At 39.9% G+C, this 22,598-nt stretch overlaps 2 protein-coding genes across 2 annotated transcripts; both read left to right on the forward strand.

Annotated features, from left to right (window-relative positions):
* The first annotated feature begins 3,179 nt into the window (after positions 1-3,179).
* On the forward strand, positions 3,180-13,356 carry LOC128603135 (B-cell receptor CD22-like). Its single transcript, XM_053617363.1, has 13 exons — positions 3,180-4,339; positions 4,957-5,289; positions 5,583-5,807; positions 6,489-6,839; positions 7,660-7,872; positions 8,678-9,022; positions 9,112-9,330; positions 9,435-9,737; positions 11,689-11,797; positions 11,925-11,961; positions 12,075-12,152; positions 12,288-12,356; positions 12,629-13,356. Exons 1-13 carry the CDS (start codon positions 4,282-4,284, stop codon positions 12,677-12,679), a joined length of 2,391 nt encoding a protein of 796 aa, XP_053473338.1. The 5' UTR covers positions 3,180-4,281; the 3' UTR covers positions 12,680-13,356.
* Positions 13,357-15,789: 2,433 nt separating this feature from the next.
* Positions 15,790-22,378, forward strand: LOC128602596 (B-cell receptor CD22-like). The gene is made up of 14 exons (XM_053616481.1): positions 15,790-15,847; positions 16,529-16,795; positions 17,111-17,335; positions 17,790-17,813; positions 18,034-18,384; positions 19,218-19,430; positions 20,249-20,593; positions 20,683-20,901; positions 21,006-21,308; positions 21,474-21,539; positions 21,633-21,723; positions 21,805-21,859; positions 21,938-22,155; positions 22,291-22,378. The coding sequence occupies exons 1-14, from the start codon at positions 15,790-15,792 to the stop codon at positions 22,376-22,378; spliced, it is 2,523 nt and encodes an 840-aa protein (XP_053472456.1).
* Positions 22,379-22,598: the final 220 nt, after the last annotated feature.

Genomic DNA, 22,598 nt, shown 5'->3' on the forward strand with positions numbered 1-22,598 from the left:
AACATTTCTGACCATTAATCGATAGTGTTTGAGTCTGTTTGCCCTTGTCCTCTGCTTATTCTTTCTCAGCCTTTACGTTACTCCCAGTCTATTCAGTCATCTACTGCCAATCTTTTTTCAGAATGTTATGTATCGCATTTTATAAATGATGTCTCAGCTGGAGTAGACACTGATTCACTGGTTGAATCTTTCAATAAATCTTGTACTTTCACACTTGATAATGTTGGAAAAAGACATAGAAAAGAGACACGCTTCAGGTCTCTTTTGACATATTAATAGTGTGTTTAACAAACTATCAAAGAGCAGTAAGGGAAGCGAAAGCTAAATTTTTCTCTAAAGTAATCCCTGTTCATGCAAATCGGCCAAAAGAACTGTTTAATACAATCAGTTTAGTTTTCAACCCTAGGAAACATGCTTTCTTGGATGCTACCCAAGAGACTTGTGATGAATCCTTAAACTTTTTTACTTTGAAAATTGATCAGATTAAAGGTGTTATTGTAACTTCATAATTTAACCAACCACTAATACCGTCTCCGGCTAGCTCTCTGACTCACTTTGAACCAGTTTCATCAGCACAGTTAACAGATGTAGTCGCAAGCTGGATATTCTTTCTCCACAGTATATGTATATTCTTAGTCTTTAAATCAGCTGTATGGCATGTTTTCTGAGGAGGGAGGAAACGCTCATGAATACAGCAAAACATGCACAGAAACGCCATGAGCTCAAGATCAAACCGGGTATCACTTACGTATCTTCACTAGCCAAATCACATCACTGACTAAATCAGCCTTTTATCATCTTAAAACAGCCTTAGTGTCCCATCAAAACCTGGAGAAACTCATCCATGCTTTTATCCAGCGGAGTGGACTACTGTGATGGTCTTTTAACTGGACTGCCCAATAAAAGACCATTAAACAGCTACAAGTTATTCAAAATGCGGTTGTGAGAGTTTTAACCAGGACAAAGAAAACAGAGCACACCACTAAAACATTTACACCGGTTACTGGTGAGTTACGGAATAGGTTTGTGCACTTTTTATCACCACCTCTAGATGGTGGAATTGGCTAGTTGTGCTGAACTTCTTATTAAAACTGTTTATTTAGAATTGTCCTCTTATCAATACCTCCTGCTTTTGGGTGCCTTCAGTGGTCGTGCTGATGTTTCACAGGATACGGGTAATAATGATTGTTTTGAGATTGTTTACCTAACCCTGATTTGTAAAGCACTTGCTGAACATGTAGTGCACCAACTTAGAACCCCAGATGTAGGAAGATAATTATTAACCATATTTATTTCCATATTGCCATCATTCCCAGTCTCTCTCTCTCTCTCTCTCTCTCTCTCTCTCTCTCTCTCTCTCTCTGTGTCTCTCTCTATTCTGCAATTTCTGCCTTATTAAGAATAATGGTAATTTACAGTTTTTAAAAAATGGTATTTATGGGTAATCAGTCAGTTTTAACTGTAGTAATAGACATAGAAATTTAAATAAATAAATAAATAAATAAATAAATAAATATATAATTTGTAACATTCAAATATTTCGATCTGATCCTGTGTTTTTCTAATCAGGAGCTTGTGCACAAAGTCATCACTCTGATAAAGAATGAGCTGAACAGTTTTAGGAAGCGCCTAAGTCCAGATTACCCAGCATGCACTGAAAGGGAGGTGGAGGATGAGGAGGATCTGCACAGTGTCTGAGAGGGAGCGCTGAAGATCACACTGCACGTCCTGAAGAACATGAACCACACGGATCTCGCGAACACACTGTGCAACAGTAAGAGCAATGAGTCAGGACTTTATTCCATTTATTTCACTTTGTTTCATATTTAGACACAAAATATGTTTTTGCACTCTTCTAATCTGAATGAGTACATACAGTATATTAGCAAATTATATTATATAAGTACTCTGAAATTTAACATGATATTATTTTGCGGTGTGTCTGTGTGTCTTTTTTAATTTAATGCATGAATGTGGAATGCACAGCGACATTTGAAGGAACATTAAGTTACAGTATATACTAAATACTGTGCTTTGTGGTCATGCATTACAACGTGTTGTTTATTGTTTATTAGAGTCTCTGGTCTCTGTGTATCAGCCAAAGTTCCAATCCAACCTGAGAGAGACGGTTTTAAGATTTAACGAAGGAAACTCACATGGATGCTCAGTACGTCTGAATGAGATCTACACAAAGCTCTACATCACAGAGGGTCGGAGCAGAGACGTCAGTTATGAACACGAGGTGAGGCAGATTGAGGCAGCGTCCAGGAGACCAGTAAATGAACTTTGATGTTTGCTTGACACAGATCACTAAACAATATCGGAAGTGTTCACTACTGCCATGGATTTCCCCTGCAGCGCGCACTTCTGGGTTTTTCTTGACTTTTTACTTTTGACACACGTGTTTTCTTTTGGTTTCTGTTCTGTCTCCGCCCCTGTTATGTAATTGGTTCCTTCCTAATGTCTCACAAGGGACATGTTATTTAAGTAGGGGTTAGTTAAGGTTGATGTGCAAGCTCACACAGCACGTATCCGGTCATGCACTGCCCCATAAGACTGTTTTTGATCTTCTGGTCTATTTCTTGTGCAACTGCTTTGATTTTATTCACCATCATGTTATTCTCACCACTATGAAGACTTGGGCTGCGTCTGAATATCCCTACTAACCTACTATAAGTCCCTCCAGGGTTTCACCATTTTACGATTTCTTAAATTAAAGCAAAGTCATGCAAACTCCGAAATATAGAATTTTTCTAAATTACCCCAGACTTACCGTTGATTTGGGTGAAGATGCGTCACGTGACGTCATCACGACACGCATTCAGCCAAAGCCCTCTTCGATTCCCGTCCGTAGAAACCAAAAGGTCTCATTTACCAACAAACATCACTGAAAAAACATGCAAAACTATTTCATCCAATTGCGATTTCGCCAATTCAAGTAGTTTTCCACAAAAAAAACTGTGCAACTTTCATCGCAATTTTTGAAAAAAGCTGCAGCAAAATCAAATATTTTTTGCGCCAACAATCACAAAAAAATCAGAGAAATCCTGTGCAGACTGTACTATACAGTAGGTGAAAGGCTGTATGCTAAAGGAGTAGTATGTCCGAATTCTCAGTATTCATAAAACAGTAGGTGAGAAATTCCTGGATAACCGACTGCTTCCACCTCGATTCTGCAGTATGGAAGCAGTACACACTGCGCTATCCCATAATACAACGGGACTGGCGTGGAAGAGCAGTCAGAATCAAAAATGCCGGAAGGTAGCGTGTCGGCTCTTTTAAGGTTGTAGGTCACATGACATTGCTAACACGCCGGATGTAGTATGTCTGGATTGTATTCATACTTCACACTTATACTGATCAGTACGTACTGCATCGATGGCCGAGCTGTAGGTACTGAATCGAGATGCAGTAGGTACAGTACTGTCACAGTATGCGATTTCAGATGCAGCCTACGTGTATGTATGAAACAGTGTGTATGAGAAATACAGGACAAATCGTGTACCTTATTGACTCATCAAAGGAGGCAGCATTTCATTTTTCAATGAGGGACAATCTCATATTATAAAGGCAGGGTGGCAACCTTATTTGATTACTATATGGTGTTGCCCGGTTGGTTGCTAGGGTGTTGCTAGGTGTTTACTATCATATTAAATGTGGTTGCTAGGTGATTGCTAACATATTCCAGTGGGTTTTTAGCATGCTCCTGGTTGGTTGCCATGATATTCCATGTTGTTGCTATAGAGTTTCTAGGTGGTTGCCGTGCTAATCAAGTTGGTTGCTATGGTGTTGCGAGGTTTTTCTCATGATATTTCAGATATTATAACCTTAATTCTGGTCCCACAAGCACAAGCTCACTATTCATATAGTATAATCCCTGTATAATTTCATGGAGCTAAGAAGAAGAACAGTATGCTGTCTCTATCAAGTAAATAATTCAGTTATAGAGACGCCTTTTACAGCACAAAAGCAAGGCGATAGAGTAAGAAAAGGGCATTAATCACACTTGTAGAAGGGACGAAGCTAAAATGGAGAGGTGTGAAAACACAATGCAGTGGTACACGCACTACTCAACTTCCGTATCTTTACTGCTCGTGTCATGAAGAAGTTCATAACTGCTTACAAGTGCAGTACGAGTGAAGGAGGAACAGGCTGATTAAGGCAGTTAATGTTCATTAAAACAGTAAGATAGGTTTATTTTGTATTTATAAGGATATTTTTGGTCTAAACTCTTCACGTGGTGGATCTTCAAGTGTCGGCTGTCTGAAGGCGGATGTCACCATGTTGTACAGAATGTGGAGAGATATTACAGTAGCAGCGATCCTCATGTTACTGACAGGTAAACTTTTCCAATATTTCAGCTCTTTCTACTGTTTTTATGTGCTGTTGTGTCACTACTGCAACAGTTCAGAAAATCCTTCAACAGGTCTGTGTGTTCGGAAGTATTTTTATGAATTTGACAAGATTTAGGTGCAGAAACGAACATTTGTAGGAAGTTGTAGAGTAAGAGACACGAGTTATAGAGCAAGAAACCAAATGTATTACTGCAAATTCTACTGAAACATACATATATCAATTCATTATATTAAATTATTTTTACATTATCAAATCATTACATTATGTTATGAATGTATTATATAATATATTAATGTCCTGCACCTCTCTTTTTCTGTGTGAGTTTATTTGCACTGTTTATTCTATAAACCCAGATGAAGTTTATGAACAGTTTCAAACTGAGTTGTATTTTTATCTCCATTTTCACACGTCTTTGGCTCAATCGCTATGTGTGACTGAGAACAGCAGCAGCAGCGGTGGTTAAGGCTGTAGTTACAGTCTTGCAGCTGGTCAGAGTCATTGCTGTACGTGTTTAACTCACTTTACTTTGTGTGTTGTGCTTTGTGCTTTGTGTGTGTGTGTGTGTGTGTGTGTGTGTGTGTGTGTGTGTGTGTGTTCCAGGAGTTCAGGCTCAACACAGTGTAACTCTCTCCTCTCAGAGTCTCTGTGTTGTTACTGGATCTACAGTAAAAATCCCCTGTAAATTTATACCTGGTCACTCCAGTGTCACACAGACAGAGTGGTATCGAGTCCAGAGCTCTGAAGGAGAACCACGAGACCTGAGGAAAGATCCACAATACTCAGGACGAGTGTCTGTAAGCACCTGGTGGTCTTCCTGTGAGCTGACAGTGAGGAATGTGAGAGTGAGTGACTCTGGAATTTATAACTTCAGATTTAAAACACAGAGAAGTGACTGGATATCAGCCTCATCTGGCGTTCATCTGACTGTCACAGGTAACACACACACACACACAGCAGCTGCAAAACTACACAACAACAGTTACATCAGAGGACATGGTTGCAGGGTTCAGGGTTGTGTAAATGTCACTGGTAGAGCTTTTAAAATTCTTGAGTAGAAATGAGAGTTTAGAGAACTAATTATGGTATGTAGATAGTTTGTGCATGGTAACACACACACACACACACACACACACACGCACACACACGCACACACATTATTGTATAATATGTAGTATGTATTCCAGGTATGTAGTATTTACAGAGTTTTGGTATATAATTGTGTGTAGACTTGCAGGTGAAGGTGGATCCTAACACTGTAGGACAGAGAAAAGTGAAAGTGACCTGTAGCTCCACCTGCAGCATCAGCACAGACTATTTCAACTGGTACAGGAATGGCCTTTACATCGCATATACCTATGACTCCTCCACTGTCCTCGACTTGACCAGTCCTTATGATGAAGTCAGCTACTCCTGTAAGGTGCATGAGAGTGAACACCGCTCTCCTCCAGTGTGTAAGTATCAGAGTAAATCTGTCCCTCAGCATCAAACTGAAACCAGTAACTCATATTGCTGTCATTAAATCATCATTGTTTCTGAAATGGTGACTTAATTTGAGAAAAGAAAGGTTTCTAAATCAGTGATGGTATGGGATATCATTTAATACTTTAATGAATGATTTAGTAAATAATTTAATAATAGATCAGTTAATAAATTGTTGATGCTGTCCAAATGTAGTCAAAACACGTCACTTCCCTTCACAATTCCACCTCAGAATATTTACCTCCATTTTCAGATGTTAGAATTATATTGATACAGATTTCTTTTAATTACATATTTTACTGGTTTACAGACCAACTCACATTTCACCTTCATTTCAGCCTCAGAAGTCTAAATGCAGCTCTCATCATTCGAGTTCTTCCTTCCTGTGTGCACCTCTCTGTGTGTTTCAGGTGTACTGGGTAAAGAGTGTTGGGGTGTGACTTACACTCCTGAACGTGTGTGTGCTCTGAAAGACACGTCGATTGATGTCTCCTGCTCTTATAAACACCCTGCAGGACACACAGTGATAAAATCAGTCTGGTTTTTTAAAGTGCAGGCTGATGTGGCTCCCCATATCTGTTAGAGTGCAATAAACTCACATGCAGTGATTCATGACTAGATCTGGATTTCAGTTCTCATTTTGTGTGTTTCAGGTGTTTTTGATGAGAAGAGCTGCTGGAGTGTGACTTACTCCACCCAGACTATCTGCTCTCTGATTGGATCATCAGTGGACATACACAGTTATTTCACCTTCCCTAATCGTTACAAGGTCACAAAAGTGATCTGGTTCATTAAAGGACAGGTTGGTGTTGAACCTGTGGATGTGAGAGAGGATGAGGAGTATCAGGGCCGAGTGCAGTACACACAGATCTCCCAGAATAACTGTAGTCTGAGAATCACTAACCTGAGAGAGAGAGACGCTCAAACATACAGATTCAGATTCTACACTGATGATCCTGCAGGCAAATACACCGGCCATCCTGGAGTCTCTCTGTCTGTCACAGGTAATGCCACACAATTATACATTTACTTAAAGTTGCAGTACAGAACTTTTTTTGGTTAAAAATTAACAAAAATCAATTCTTGAGCAAGTACATAAAAAAATCAGTGTTGAAAACTGTCTCCTTACCTTACCCCGATTCACAACGGCAAGCATATAATAACGATTTATAATTTGAGCTGTCGGGTCGGATTTTGTGAGAAATTTTGTGAGAAATATCAGTTTGACGTCATTCGTCTTTGCGTGATTACGTCACGTCCGTAAACAGAAAGTAGAAGACCCAGCTACTACATTATGTGTGTGGATGCTGAGGATAATGGAGTGTTCGTAGCTTGTTCTTACAACAGTTGCTTATAATTTAAACTTGTCTCCAAGATGGCTGCTTTTGATCTGGATAGTTCTAAATGGCTATCATCGCTGACATTTGTGGAATCAGCTGTTGTCAAAACCAAGAAGCCTCGAACTGTGGAGAGCCTGCAGTCAAAAAAGAAAGCGACAGAGCCCGTTCTAAAACAAGAATAAATATAGGCATGGCTTTTGTGAGGTGGTGAAACCTCAGAGATCTGAAGAGATTGAAAACTGATCCAGAGATGGCTTTTTTCTGCTGAACAGGTGACATTTCAATGGCTCAGTAGGTAGCTAGCTAACATTAGTGCACTTGTTCGCTTGATTCATCTAGGTATCGAGTTTTCTGTTTTTTTGTTGTTGCAATGTTATGTTTCCAACAGAGATGGCGATAGAGAGGCAAAAGTTCAGCACTGCAGCTTTAATACATTTATATAGATGGAATAGATGAAAATAATGAACCAGTTTATAATTTGCAGATCTGAAGGTTACAGTATCAGACTGGGATAACGGATACAAGAAGCTGAGCTGCACCACCTGCACTCTGTCTAACAACCCCACTTACATCTGGTACAAGAACGGACAGCGTGTCACTAACCCGTACAGAAATTATCTGTACGTCAGTAGTGAGGATGCAGGCAGCTACTCCTGTGCTGTAAGAGGACATGAGGAGCTTCGCTCTCCTGCTGTCTGTAAGAACTCACTTTACACTTCACTCACTCGGTCATCATCTCACTGCCAGCTTCTGTTTATGGGACACCAAAAGATGAATATTCTTTTCTCTCTGACTTTTTTAAACATTTGAGGCCATTCTGATACATGTAGATAGCAACTCGTGTTAAATAATAGTTTTAAGTTTTAGTGTACATTTTAAACATAAATCTAAATGTTAAATATAAATATTAAAAATATTTTGTAAATATTCATTTCACATCTTAAATGTAAACATAGAACTTAAATATTTTGTTAATATTCTAACTGCCCCGCCCTCTCAGAGTGTGCATCATGGGAAAACACAGTGCCAGTAGGGTTACCAGGTTTATACCATACTTTGCTAGTTTTGGAACAAAGTTGAGGATGTGAAAAACACATCTGCTGATGGGGAATTTGGGCGATTTAGAAACAAGCTGCGACCTCCAAAATCATGTTTTAAAGCAAATAATTGGAAATAAATAAACCCAATTTCTACAAACATATGCTATGGCAAAGAGAAAATCAAATGCAGACGCTGTAGAGCAATCTACAATGTACAGAACCATTTCTGTTTTCTACTGAAGTCCAGAAAGGCCATGAGTTGTTGTTTTTTTCATGTGATTTCAGGATAACAAAAGTTGTTTTCTAAAGAAAGAAAAAGATCACAACTTATTATTATTATTATTATTAATTAATTTATTTATTTGTACATGTGACACCCCATATCTGTTAGATTGCAATAAGCTCACATGCAGTGATTCATGACTAGATCTGGATTTCAGTTCTCATTTTGTTTTGTTTCAGGTGTTTTAGATGAGAAGAGCTGCTGGAGTGTGACTTACTCCACCCACACTATCTGCTCTGTGATTGGATCATCAGTGGACATACACAGTTATTACACCTTCCCTAATCGTTACAAGGTCACAAAATCAGTCTGGTTCATTAAAGAGCAGGCTGGTATTGAGGTTGTGGATGTGAGAGAGGATGAGGAGTATCAGGGCCGAGTGCAGTACACACAGATCTCCCAGAATAACTGTAGTCTGAGAATCACTAACCTGAGAGAGAGAGACGCTCAAACATACAGATTCAGATTCTACACTGATGGGGGTAAATACACTGGTGATCCTGGAGTCTCTCTGTCTGTCACAGGTAATGCAACATAATTATACATTATACACTTAATTACATTTACAGAGATTAAATAAATGAAAATAATAAGTCCCGTGTATTATTTCCAGATCTGAAGGTGACAGTATCAGACTGGAGTGAGCAGTACATGAAGCTGAGCTGCATCACCACCTGCACTCTGTCTAACAACCCCACTTACATCTGGTACAAGAACGGACAGCGTGTGTCTGAGTGTAAATCTGCCTCCTGCTCTGTAGCTGCAGTCGGTGGTGCGGTCAGTTACAGCTGTGCTGTTGAAGGCCATGACAGTCTCCTCTCTCCTCCAGTGTGTGAGTGTGGATTTTACTCTCCTCAATCATAGTACATCTATATCTGGATCAAATGCTGATCCTGAACACACACCAGCTGATTCAGGTGTTTTATTTCTAATCAGATTCCCCTAAAAACACCAGCGCAGTGGTTCTTTCCTCTGGAGACACAGTGGAGGGGGATTCAGTGACTCTGAGCTGTAGCAGTGATGCAAACCCTCCTGTTCTCACCTACTCCTGGTTTAAACAGAGAGCAGCTGCAGACACACTGCTGACAACAGGCCAGAATTACAGCATCAGCAACATCAGCTCCCAGCACAGCGGACTGTACTACTGCACTGCTCACAACCAGCTGGGACAGCACAACTCTACACCCACACTCCTGGATGTGAAGGATAACTCTACACAGACACTCCTGGATGTGATAGGTAAACTTTGAACGATCTATTTAATCATGATGTTTTATTACTTGTGAATTAATCAGTGTTCACCTGCTTTTCTGCATCAACAAACCAGAAATGGTGTTTTCTACAATCTACATTTACATTTACATTTATTCATTTAGCAGATGCTTTTATCCAAAGTGACTTACAAATGAGAAAATACAAGCAAAGCGATATATCACATGGAGAACAATACCAGTAGTGTTACCGTACAACAACTTTTAATTGAGTTCTAGAAAAGCAAAGTATGCAGAGTAGAGATGTAAATGCCAGATTAAGTTTTTGATATTTTAGGGATTTGTTACATGCTCACGGAAGAGGTGGGTCTTTAGCTGTGTTTTGAAGATGGTGACAGATTCTGTGGTCCGGATTGAAGTTGGAAGTTCGTTCCACCACTGAGGGACAGTTAGTGTAAAGGTTCTGGAAAGGGACTTTGAGCCACGCTGAGTAGGCACTACTAATCACCGATCATTAATCGATCGCAGATTGCGTGAGGGAACGTAAGCCTTCAGGAGAGTGTTGAGGTAGGACGGTGCTGTTCCAGACAAGGTCTTGTACATGAGCATCAAGGCCTTGAATTTGACACGGGCAGCTACAGGAAGCCAGTGGAGGGAGATGAAGAGGGGTGTGACATGAGTCCTTTTGGGCTGGTTGAAGATGAGACATGCTGCTGCATTCTGAATCATCTGAAGGGGTTTGATGGAGCTGGCTGGGAGGCCTGAGAGTAGTGAGTTGCAGTAGTCCATTTTTGATATGACAAGAGCCTGGACTAGTAGCTGTGTAGCCTCTTTGGTGATATAGGGTCTGACTTTCTTGATGTTATACAGAATGAATCTACAGGACCGTGCAGTTGTTGAAATGTGGTCTGTAAAGGTCAAGCTGTCATCAAAAGTCACCCCAAGGTTCCTGGCTGTCCTGGTTGGCTTGGTGGTTGGACCAAGCTGTACAGTGATGTTGTGGTTGAGTGAGGGACAGGCTGGGATGATGAAAAAGCTCAGATTTTGCCAAGTTGAGCTTAAGGTGGTGTTCCCTCATCCAGTTCGAGATGTCAGACAGGCAAGCAGAGATGCGTGCAGAGACAGATGGATCATCAGGTTGAAAGGACAAATAGAACTGAGTGCATATCAGCATAGCAATGATATGAGAAGCCATGATACTCAATCACCTGCCCCAGAGATGTAGTATAAATTGAAAAAAGCAGTGGACCCAGAACTGACCCCTGAGGAACTCCAGTTGTGAGTTGCTGAGTTTCAGAAATACCTCCCCTCCACAATACTTTGAAGGATCTGCCTGAGAGATAGGATTCCACCCAGCGCAGAGCCGTTCCGCTGATGCCCAGGCTGGAGAGAGTTGACAGGAGGAACTGATGATTCACAGTGTCGAAAGCAGCAGAGAGCTCGAGTAGGATGAGGACAGATGATCTAGAGGTTGCTCTTGCTAGTCGTAAGGCTTCAGTGACGGAAAGTAGAGCAGTCTCCGTGTAGTGATTGCTTTTGAAGCCAGACTGCTTGGTGTCCAGGAGGTTGTTCTGTGTGAGAAAATTGGAGAGTTGATTAAAAACAGCTCTTTCAAGAGTTTTGGAAAGAAAAGGGAGGAGGGAAACAGGTCTGTAGTTGTCAACTGCAGCAGGGTTAAGTGAGGGTTTTTTAAGCAGTGGGGTAACCCGGGCCTGCTTAAATGAGGTAAGGTATGTGCCAGTAGAGAGGGATGTGTTAAAGATGTGTGTGAGTGCAGATAATAGTGTAGGAGAGATGGACTGAAGAAGGTGAGAAGGGATAGAGTCAAGAGGACAGGTTGTGGGAAGGCTAGCGAGGAGGAGTTTACATGTTTACTAGAATTTGATTAATTTCAGTACTGCTTTTATAAAAATAAATTATATTACACAGTAAATAGCATAAGCTTCTGTACATGGACTGAAAGCTTTTGATTATCTCAGGTGATGAGGAGAGCTCAGCGAAGGTGTGGAAGCTGCATGCTGTATGGGGAGCTGCTGCACTCGTTCCTGCTCTGCTTCTCTCTCTTCTTACTGCCGTTCTGTGCATTAAGTGAGCGACTGAATTCTTTCATCATTACAGTGAATCTGTACCGTAAACTTAATCCAGTGTTTATCATTAGCTGAATGAAGCAGGAACGGATTGAACAGCCATGTTTTTATGTCGTTTGTGTGAATAGGAGGAAGGGAGGAGCAGAGAGAGACACAGACATTCAGGTACCGTGAGAACTTTTCACTTTACGTCTTTATCTTCATCAAGTTCCACATAAAGTTCCTATAAAGCTGTTATTGAATAAATACTGGAGACATTTTCTCTTCATTTCTCTCAGGGTGTTCCAAAGCCTGGAGATGACACATACACAGCACTGAACCCCATGAATACGTCCCCGGATTATGACACTCTGCAAGTACGTATACCGTCTTTGTGTGTGTGTGTGTGTGTGTGTGTGTGTGTGTGTGTGTGTGTGTGTGAGTGTGTGTTTGTGTGTGTTACCATGCACATACCATCTGTAGTTGTCTAAACGGTCATTTCGTCCCCCCAGTATGTTAAAAGTGACACTTACACAACCCTGAACTCTGCAACCATGTCCTCTGATAATGAAATGCTGACGGTAAGTGTGTACACCTGCTTCACCCGAGTGACATTAATAAATGCATTTCCTAAGAATGACACCTTGTAGCTTAGACAGATCCAGATGTTATTGGATTTATCACGATAGATGGCTGATGTTCAAATTAGTTCCATATCTGTGGTGAAGTGTTTGAAAGTGTGATGTCTCCAGGGACTGTTAATTGGCATAATGGAATTGTGTGTGTGGGTGTGTGTGTGTGTGTGTGTGGGTGTGGGTGTGTGTGTGGGTGTGTGTGTGTGTGTGTGTTTCAGGGTGTGGCTACTCGACTCAGTGAGGAGAAGTACTCCAGAACTGGTGAATGAGAACTAACGGTTGACTTTGGTTAGTAACGGCTCAGGAAGGTGCTCAGGGTGAGAGTTTTAGGATTAGAGTTGAGGATTAGAGTTAAACAGCATCAAGACGTCACAACAAACTCATTTCTGTCTTAATTAAGTGTCATTCGTTTATGTTATTCAAGCAGTTCCTTTAGTTTCTCAGTTGTCTTTTTGCACATTTAATGTATTACACACACATACATATATAGTGTGTGTAGCATCCTGGGATCATCCTTCACATTTTCTACTATATCTATCTCTCCATCTTTTTCTCATCATCGCCTCTTCACTCGCTTGATCTCTGTTCATGCTGACATCAGTGGGGAAATAATCACTGATTCATTCCATCAGCTCTGATCTGTTGGTTAAATTTCTTGTTACTGTCTTACAACTCTGTTCGCTCTTGTCTGATCCTATTTGTTATTTTCATGTGTTGTAAAACTACAGTGAAAAACTGGTTAATGCTGATGATAACTGATAATGAAGCAAGGAATACCAACCTCCATAAACATGAATTGTACTATGTCAGATCTGTTACTGTACAATGCTTGAAATGTTTCTACATACAAGAATAAAATTGAGCTTATGAGATTTTATGTCATGTATTATTATTTTTTAGATTTATAGAGTGTCTTCAAACACCAATCCATAAAATAGAGAACAATCCTGGTCATTTGAAAAGTGTTAATATAATAAAGTAGAAAGACAAAATAAATAATGAAAAACATAATTTATGGGCCTTAAATATAAAGGACATGAAATCATCCGAAACAGATTATATTCAATCTTTAATCACAACATAAGCAAGATTTTAAAATATAGAAGTTGTGTCAGTAAAGATCAAAACACATTGTGCAGAAATCTATTCAATATAAAACAAATATATTAAAGTTGCACGATACGGACACAATATCATCTTAGAATTATATTACTCTTGTGATATACCTTGCAGTGTATTAACATCCCTTTCTTCAATGCTTTTGCTTAGTTGCATATCGCTCCTTTTGCAGTATATTGGGATTGTAAAGGACAACAACAGTGCACTAATGATCGCTAACCGATATATTGTCCGATTCTTCATCTACTTCACCTTTGCTGTTGAAGCTGAGGATCTTGAAGCTGATGCTGGAAGATTGTCCTGTCCGGTTTTTATGCAGGTGCAGGAACGGTCCTTATTGGTTTAAAGCTGTTTAGAGAATAATGTATAATGTCTTTAGGACTATTCGTAGTACTTGATTCAACGCCACATGTTATTAAGAGATGAGAACAATTAACTCTGTATGTTCGCAACATGCACGTATTACCATTTGTGACTAAAAATATGTCACTGAAAATAAAGAAATGAAGTTGTCTGGTTAAATGAAGCTCGGCTTCTTGTGGGAAAACTTCAGAATTTCATTATTAGACAGTCTGAAGAAACTGAAACCTGACTGGACAGAGCTCACAGCCTTCTGAAGGAACAGAGACACGTTTCATAACAAGTTGAAGCAAATAGACACAGTACATATTTAACTAGGTTTAGAAAAAGAAACTAGGATAAAGATCGTAAATGAACTTTGATGTTTGCTTGACACAGATCACTAAACAATATCGGAGGTGTTCACTACTGTCACGGATTTCCTCTACAGCGCGCACTTCCAGGTTTTCCTTGACCGTTTACTTTTAACACGTGTGTTTTGTTTTGGTTTCTGTCCTGTCTCCGCCCCTGTTATGTAATTGGTTCCTTCCTAATGTCTCACAAGGGACATGTTAGTTAAGTGTTAGTTAAGTAGGGGTTAGTTAAGGTTAACGTGCAAGCTCACACAGCACGTACCCGTCATTCTCTGCCCCATAAGACTGTTTTTGATCTTCTGCTCTATTTCTTGTGAAACTGCTTTGATTTTATTCACCATCATGTTATTCTCAGCACTATGAAGACTTGGGCTGTGTCTGAATATCCCTACTACCCTACTATAAGTCCCTCCAGGATTTCGCCATTTTACGATCGCATAAATTAAAGCAAACTCATGCAAACTCCGAAATATTCGGAGGAGCTTGCAATCTTTCTAAATTACCGCAGACTTACCGTTGATTTGGGACAAGACGCATCACGTGACCTAATCACAACGCGCATTCAGCCAAAGCCCTCTTCGATTCACGTCTGTCGATCATGAATACAATTAACGGTCTCATTTACCAACAAACATCACTGTGAAAAAACATACAAAACTATTTCACTCAATTGCGATTTCACCAATTCAAGTAGTTTTCCGCAAAAAACTCCGCAAGTTTCATGGCAAATTTTGAAAAAAGCTGTTGCAAAATCAAGCATTTTGACCACAACAATCACAAAAAACCTCAGCAAATCCTGTGCTGACTGTAATATACAGTAGGCGAAAGGCAGTATGCTAAAGGAGTAGTATGTCCGAATTCTCAGTTTCATAAAACAGTAGGTGAGAAATTCATTACTATCATATTAAATGTGGTTGTAGGGTGTTGCTAGGTGATTGCTAATGTATTCCAGTGGGTTGCTAACATGTTTCTTGTTGGTTGCCATGATATCCCATGTTGTTGCTATGGTGTTTCTAGGTGGTTGCTGTGCTAATCAAGTTGGTTGCTATGGTGTTGTGAGGTTTTTCTCATGATATTTCAGATATTATAACCTTAATTCTGATCCCACAAGCACAAGCTCACTATTCATATAGTATAATTCCTGTATAATTTCATGGAGCTAAGAAGAAGAACAGTATGCTGTCTCTATCAAGTAAAATAATTCAGTTATAGAGACGCTTTTTTACAGCACAAAAGCAAGGCGATAGAGTAAGAAAAGGGCATTAATCACACTTGTAGAAGAGACGAAGCTAAAATGGAGAGGTGTGAAAACACAATGCAGTGGTACGCGCACTACTCAACTTCCGTATCTTTACTGCTCGTGTCATGAAGAAGTTCATAACTGCTTACAAGTGCAGTACGAGTGAAGGAGGAACAGGCTGATTAAGGCAGTTAATGTTCATTAAAACAGTAAGATAGGTTTATTTTGTATTTATAAGGATATTTTTGGTCTAAACTCTTCACGTGGTGGATCTTCAAGTGTCGGCTGTCTGAAGGCGGATGTCACCATGTTGTACAGAATGTGGAGAGATATTACAGTAGCAGCGATCCTCATGTTACTGACAGGTAAACTTTTCCAATATTTCAGCTCTTTCTACTGTTTTTATGTGCTGTTGTGTCACTACTGCAACAGTTCAGAAAATCCTTCAACAGGTCTGTGTGTTCAGAAGTATTTTTATGAATTTGACAAGATTTAGGTGCAGAAACGAACATTTGTAGGAAGTTGTAGAGTAAGAGACACGAGTTATAGAGCAAGAAACCAAATGTATTACTGCAAATTCTACTGAAACATACATATATCAATTCATTATATTAAATTATTTTTACATTATCAAATCATTACATTATGTTATGAATGTATTATATAATATATTAATGTCCTGCACCTCTCTTTTTCTGTGTGAGTTTATTTGCACTGTTTATTCTATAAACCCAGATGAAGTTTATGAACAGTTTCAAACTGAGTTGTATTTTTACCTCCATTTTCACACGTCTTTGGCTCAATCGCTATGTGTGACTGAGAACAGCAGCAGCAGCGGTGGTTAAGGCTGTAGTTACAGTCTTGCAGCTGGTCAGAGTCATTGCTGTATGTGTTTAACTCACTTTACTTTGTGTGTTGTGCTTTGTGCTTTGTGTGTGTGTGTGTGTGTGTGTGTGTGTGTGTGTGTGTGTGTGTTCCAGGAGTTCAGGCTCAACACAGTGTAACTCTCTCCTCTCAGAGTCTCTGTGTTGTTACTGGATCTACAGTAAAAATCCCCTGTAAATTTATACCTGGTCACTCCAGTGTCACACAGACAGAGTGGTATCGAGTCCAGAGCTCTGAAGGAGAACCACGAGACCTGAGGAAAGATCCACAATACTCAGGACGAGTGTCTGTAAGCACCTGGTGGTCTTCCTGTGAGCTGACAGTGAGGAATGTGAGAGTGAGTGACTCTGGAGTTTATAACTTCAGATTTAAAACACAGAGAAGTGACTGGATATCAGCCTCATCTGGCATTCATCTGACTGTCACAGGTAACACACACACACACACACACACACACACAGCAGCTGCAAAACTACACAACAACAGTTACATCAGAGGACATGGTTGCAGGGTTCAGAGTTGTGTAAATGTCACTGATAGAGCTTTTAAAATTCTTGAGTAGAAATGAGAGTTTAGAGAACTAATTATGGTATGTAGATAGTTTGTGCATGGTAACACACACACACACACACACACACACACACACACACACGCACACACACACACACACATTATTGTATAATATGTAGTATGTATTCCAGGTATGTAGTATTTACAGAGTTTTGGTATATAATTGTGTGTAGACTTGCAGGTGAAGGTGGATCCTAACACTGTAGGACAGAGAGAAGTGAAAGTGACCTGTAGCTCCACCTGCAGCATCAGCACAGACTATTTCAACTGGTACAGGAATGGCCTTTACATCGCATATACCTATGACTCCTCCACTGTCCTCGACTTGACCAGTCCTTATGATGAAGTCAGCTACTCCTGTAAGGTGCACGAGAGTGAACACCGCTCTCCTCCAGTGTGTAAGTATCAGAGTAAATCTGTCCCTCAGCATCAAACTGAAACCAGTAACTCATATTGCTGTCATTAAATCATCATGCTTTGCTTATATCATTGTTTCTGAAATGGTGACTTAATTTGAGAAAAGAAAGGTTTCTAAATCAGTGATGGTGTGTTATATAATTTAATACTTTAATGAATGATTTAGTAAATAATTTAATAATAGATCGGTTAATAAATTGTTGATGCTGTTCAAATGTAGTCAAAACACGTCACTTCCCTTCACAATTCCACCTCAGAATATTTGCCTCCATTTTCAGATGTTAGAATTATATTGATCCAGATTTCCTTTAATTATATATTTTACTGGTTTACAGACCAACTCACATTTCACCTTCATTTCAGCCTCAGAAGTCTAAATGCAGCTCTCATCATTCGAGTTCTTCCTTCCTGTGTGCACCTCTCTGTGTGTTTCAGGTGTACTGGGTAAAGAGTGTCGGGGTGTGACTTACACTCCTGAACGTGTGTGTGCTCTGAAAGACACGTCGATTGATGTCTCCTGCTCTTATAAACACCCTGCAGGACACACAGTGATAAAATCAGTCTGGTTTTTTAAAGTGCAGGCTGATGTGACACCCCATATCTGTTAGAGTGCAATAAACTCACATGCAGTGATTCATGACTAGATCTGGATTTCAGTTCTCATTTTGTTTTGTTTCAGGTGTTTTTGATGAGAAGAGCTGCTGGAGCGTGACTTACTCCACCCAGACTATCTGCTCTCTGATTGGATCATCAGTGGAAATACACAGTTATTTCACCTTCCCTAATCGTTACAAGGTCACAAAAGTGTTCTGGTTCATTAAAGAGCAGACTGTTGTTGAACCTGTGGATGTGAGAGAGGATAAGGAGTATCAGGACCGAGTGCAGTACACACAGATCTCCCAGAATAACTGTAGTCTGAGAATCACTAACCTGAGAGAGAGAGACGCTCAAACATACAGATTCAGATTCTACACTGATGATCCTACAGGCAAATACACCGGCCAACCTGGAGTCTCTCTGTCTGTCACAGGTAATGCAACACAATTATACATTTACTTAAAGCTGCAGTACAGAACTTTTTTTCTTTAAAAATGAACAAAAATCAATTATTGAGCAAGTACATAAAAAAGTCAGTGTTGAAAACTGTCTCCTTACCTTACCCCGATTCACAACAGCAAGCTTATAATAATGATTTATAATTTGAGCTGTCGGGTTGGATTTTGTGAGAAATATTGTGAGAAATTTTGTGAGAAATATCAGTTTGACGTCATTCGTCTTTGCGTGATTACGTCACGTCCGTAAACAGAAAGAAGACCCAGCTACTATATCTCATGTGTGGATGCTGAGAATAGTGGAGTGTTCGTAGCTTGTTCTTACAACAGTTGCTTAGAATTTAAACTTGTCTCCAAAATGACTGCTATAAATTTGGATAGTTCTAAATGGCTATCATCGTTGATATCTGGAGAATCAGCTGTTGTCAAAACCAAGAAGCCTCGAACTGCGGAGAGCCTGCAGTCAAAAAAGAAAGCGACAGAGCCCGTTCTAAAACAAGAATAAATATAGGCATGGCTTTCGTGAGGTGGTGAAACCTCAGAGATCTGAAGAGATTGAAAACTGATGCAGAGATGACTTTTTTTCTGCTGAACAGGTGACATTTCAGTGGCTCAGTAGGTAGCTAGCTAACATTAGTGGACTTGTTCGCTTGATTCATCTAGGTATCGAGTTTCCTATGTTTTTTTGGTGTTGTAATGTTATGTTTCCAACAGAGATGGCAATAGAGAGGCAAAAGTTCAGCACTGCAGCTTTAACTACATTTATACAGATGGAATAGATGAAAATAATGAACCAGTTTATAATTTGCAGATCTGAAGGTTACAGTATCAGACTGGGATAACGGCTTCAAGAAGCTGAGCTGCACCACCTGCACTCTGTCTAACAACCCCACTTACATCTGGTACAAGAACGGACAGCGTGTCACTAACCCGTACAGAAATTATCTGTACGTCAGTAGTGGGGAATCAGGCAGCTACTCCTGTGCTGTAAGAGGACATGAGGAGCTTCACTCTCCTGCTGTCTGTAAGAACTCTCTTTACACTTCACTCACTCTGTCATCATCTCACTGCCAGCTTCTGTGTATGGAAGACCAAAAGTTGAATATTCTTTTCTCTGTGACTTTTTTAAACATTTGAGGCCATTCTGATACATGTAGATAGCAACTCGTGTTAAATAATAGTTTTAAGTTTTAGTGTAAATTTTAAACATAAATCTAAATGTTAAATATAAATATTAAAAATATTTTTTATAAATATTCATTTCAAATCTTAAATGTAAACATAGAACTTAAATGTTTTGTTAATATTCTAACTGCCCCGCCCTCTCAGAGTGTGCATCATGGGAAAACACAGTGCCAGTAGGGTTACCAGGTTTATACCATACTTTGCTAGTTTTGGAACAAAGTTGAGGATGTGAAAAACACATCTGCTGATGGGGAATTTGGCCGATTTAGAAACAAGCTACGACCTCCAAAATCATGTTTTAAAGCAAATAATTGGAAATAAATCAACCCAATTTCTACAAACATATGCTATGGCAAAGAGAAAATCAAATGCAGACACTGTAGAGCAATCTACAATGTACAGAACCATTTCTGTTTTCTACTGAAGTCCAGAAAGGCCACGAGTTGTTGTTTTTTTCATGTGATTTCAAGATAACAAAAGTTGTTTTCTACAGAAAGAAAAAGATCACAACTTATTTATTATTATTTATTTGTTTGTTTGTTTATTTATTTATTTGTTTGTTTCGTTTGGCTCCCCATATCTGTTAGATTGCAGTAAACTCACATGCAGTGATTCATGACTAGATCTAGATTTCTGTTCTCATTTTGTTTTGTTCAGGTGTTTTAGATGAGAAGAGCTGCTGGAGTGTGACGTACTCCACACAGACTATCTGCTCTCTGATTGGATCATCACTGGACATACACAGTTATTACACCTTCCCTAATCGTTACAAGGTCACAAAAGTGTTCTGGTTCATTAAAGTGCAGGCTGGTGTTGAACCTGTGGATGTGAGAGAGGATGAGGAGTATCAGGGCCGAGTGCAGTACACACAGATCTCCCAGAATAACTGTAGACTGAGAATCACTAACCTGAGAGAGAGAGACGCTCAAACATACAGATTCACATTCTACACTGATGGGGGTAAATACACCGGTGATCCTGGAGTCTCTCTGTCTGTCACAGGTAATGCAACACAATTATCCATTATACACTTAATTACATTTACAGAGATTAAATAAATGAAAATTATAAGTCCCGTGTGTTATTTTCAGATCTGAAGGTTACAGTATCAGACTGGAGTGAGCAGTACATGAATCTGAGCTGCATCACCACCTGCACTCTGTCTAACAACCCCACTTATATCTGGTACAAGAACAGACAGCGTGTGTCTGAGTGTAAATCTGCCTCCTGCTCTGTAGCTGCAGTCGGTGGTGCGGTCAGTTACAGCTGTGCTGTTGAAGGCCATGACAGTCTCCTCTCTCCTCCATTGTGTGAGTGTGGATTTTACTCTCCTCAATCATAGTACATCTATATCTGTATCAAATGCTGATCCTGAACACACACCAGCTGATTCAGGTGTTTTATTTCTAATCAGATTCTCCTAAAAACACCAGCGCAGTGGTTCTTTCCTCTGGAGACACAGTGGAGGGGGATTCAGTGACTCTGAGCTGTAGCAGTGATGCAAACCCTCCTGTTCTCACCTACTCCTGGTTTAAACAGAGAGCAGCTGCAGACACACTGCTGACAACAGGCCAGAATTACAGCATCAGCAACATCAGCTCCCAGCACAGCGGACTGTACTACTGCACTGCTCACAACCAGCTGGGACAGCACAACTCTACACCAACACACCTGGATGTGAAGAGTAATTCTACACCAACACACCTGGATGTGAAGGGTAACTCTACACAGACACACCTGGATGTGTTGGGTGACTCTACACAGACACACCTGGATGTGTTAAGTGACTCTACACAGACACACCTGGATGTGTTAAGTGACTCTACACAGACACACCTGGATGTGTTAAGTGACTCTACACAGACACACCTGGATGTGTTAGGTGACTCTACACAGACACACCTGGATGTGTTAAGTGACTCTACACAGACACACCTGGATGTGTCAGGTAAGTACAATGTAAAACATTTATGTGGCTGTAAAAAGCGGAGGAACAGAAATAACAAAAATGTCTCACACTGCTTATTATTTATTGCTGAAGGGTCAGAGGGGAACACAGTGTTAAAAGTCATCATGGTGGTACTGGCTGTCTTCCTGGCATTAACACTAATCTCAGGAGCTTTGTGGATGTGGTATGTAAATATTTTGGAAACATGATTTATTATTAAATAATCGTTTACAATCAGCATGAACATGTGCTTGTTGTTTCTCAGGAAGAGGAAGTCAAGCTCAGCTAATGGCCACAGCAGCACTGGTGAGAGTGGACAGGTGAGTGTGGTTCAAAGGAGGGACTGTTTGATCATGTGACATGTTGATATATAAAGTTTATTCTGTGTTCTTTTTCAGCCACAGTTTTCTTCTGTGTATGAAAATGTCCCAGCCTCAAACCTTAGTGGGAGAGTCACCTCAGATGATCAAGATTCCATTCACTATGCCAGTGTTGTTTTTAAAAACTCCCACACACAGGAAGGGTCTCCGTCACCCAGACTTCCTCCAGACACCACAGAGGACGAAGATGTTCAGTATGCTGCTGTGAACGTTAGCAGGAGCACTGCTGCCATCCAGTGAGCAGATTATTATCATTACACCAACACTAACTGTGCTGCTCAGTCTACTTCATTAAGTTCATTAAGTGACTGATTAGAAATGTAAAACATTACACTATTCTAGTCTTTAGATCACTTCTTTTTGTTCCACAGGCTTGTGACAGATGAAGCAGATGAAGATTCATCTCAGATCTACAGCAAGGTCCAGAAACTCCCCAAAAAAGAGAAAGCTGAGATGTGATTGTTTTGATCTGTATCCAAACTGAACAGGAGAAGAGGGGCGGCTTTGGCATTTTATCAGAATAGCAGTATCGATGCTTCAGTAGTGTATTGTAGTGTTCATTTAGTACTGTACGCTGTTTTACCTTAACAATTGTATATTCAGGTCAGAATTTTTAAGAGGAACATAGATTAAGGATTAATGTTTTTATACATCTGTGTTTTTTCCATTATAATCTGTA

This window comes from Ictalurus furcatus, chromosome 27 (assembly GCF_023375685.1).
Source record: "Ictalurus furcatus strain D&B chromosome 27, Billie_1.0, whole genome shotgun sequence".
NCBI classification, from domain to species: Eukaryota; Metazoa; Chordata; class Actinopteri; order Siluriformes; family Ictaluridae; genus Ictalurus; species Ictalurus furcatus.

Excerpts from the sequence above, each read along its gene's own strand:
- LOC128603135 (XM_053617363.1), top strand. The coding sequence starts at position 4,282 with ATGTTGTACAGAATGTGGAGAGATATTACAGTAGCAGCGATCCTCATG. Across the intron at positions 7,873-8,677 it reads GCTTCGCTCTCCTGCTGTCT|GTGTTTTAGATGAGAAGAGC; the intron begins GTAAGAACTCAC and ends GTTTTGTTTCAG. Across the intron at positions 9,738-11,688 it reads GACACTCCTGGATGTGATAG|GTGATGAGGAGAGCTCAGCG; the intron begins GTAAACTTTGAA and ends TGATTATCTCAG.
- LOC128602596 (XM_053616481.1), top strand. The coding sequence starts at position 15,790 with ATGTTGTACAGAATGTGGAGAGATATTACAGTAGCAGCGATCCTCATG. Across the intron at positions 16,796-17,110 it reads CATTCATCTGACTGTCACAG|ACTTGCAGGTGAAGGTGGAT; the intron begins GTAACACACACA and ends AATTGTGTGTAG. Across the intron at positions 21,540-21,632 it reads GACACACCTGGATGTGTCAG|GGTCAGAGGGGAACACAGTG; the intron begins GTAAGTACAATG and ends TTATTGCTGAAG.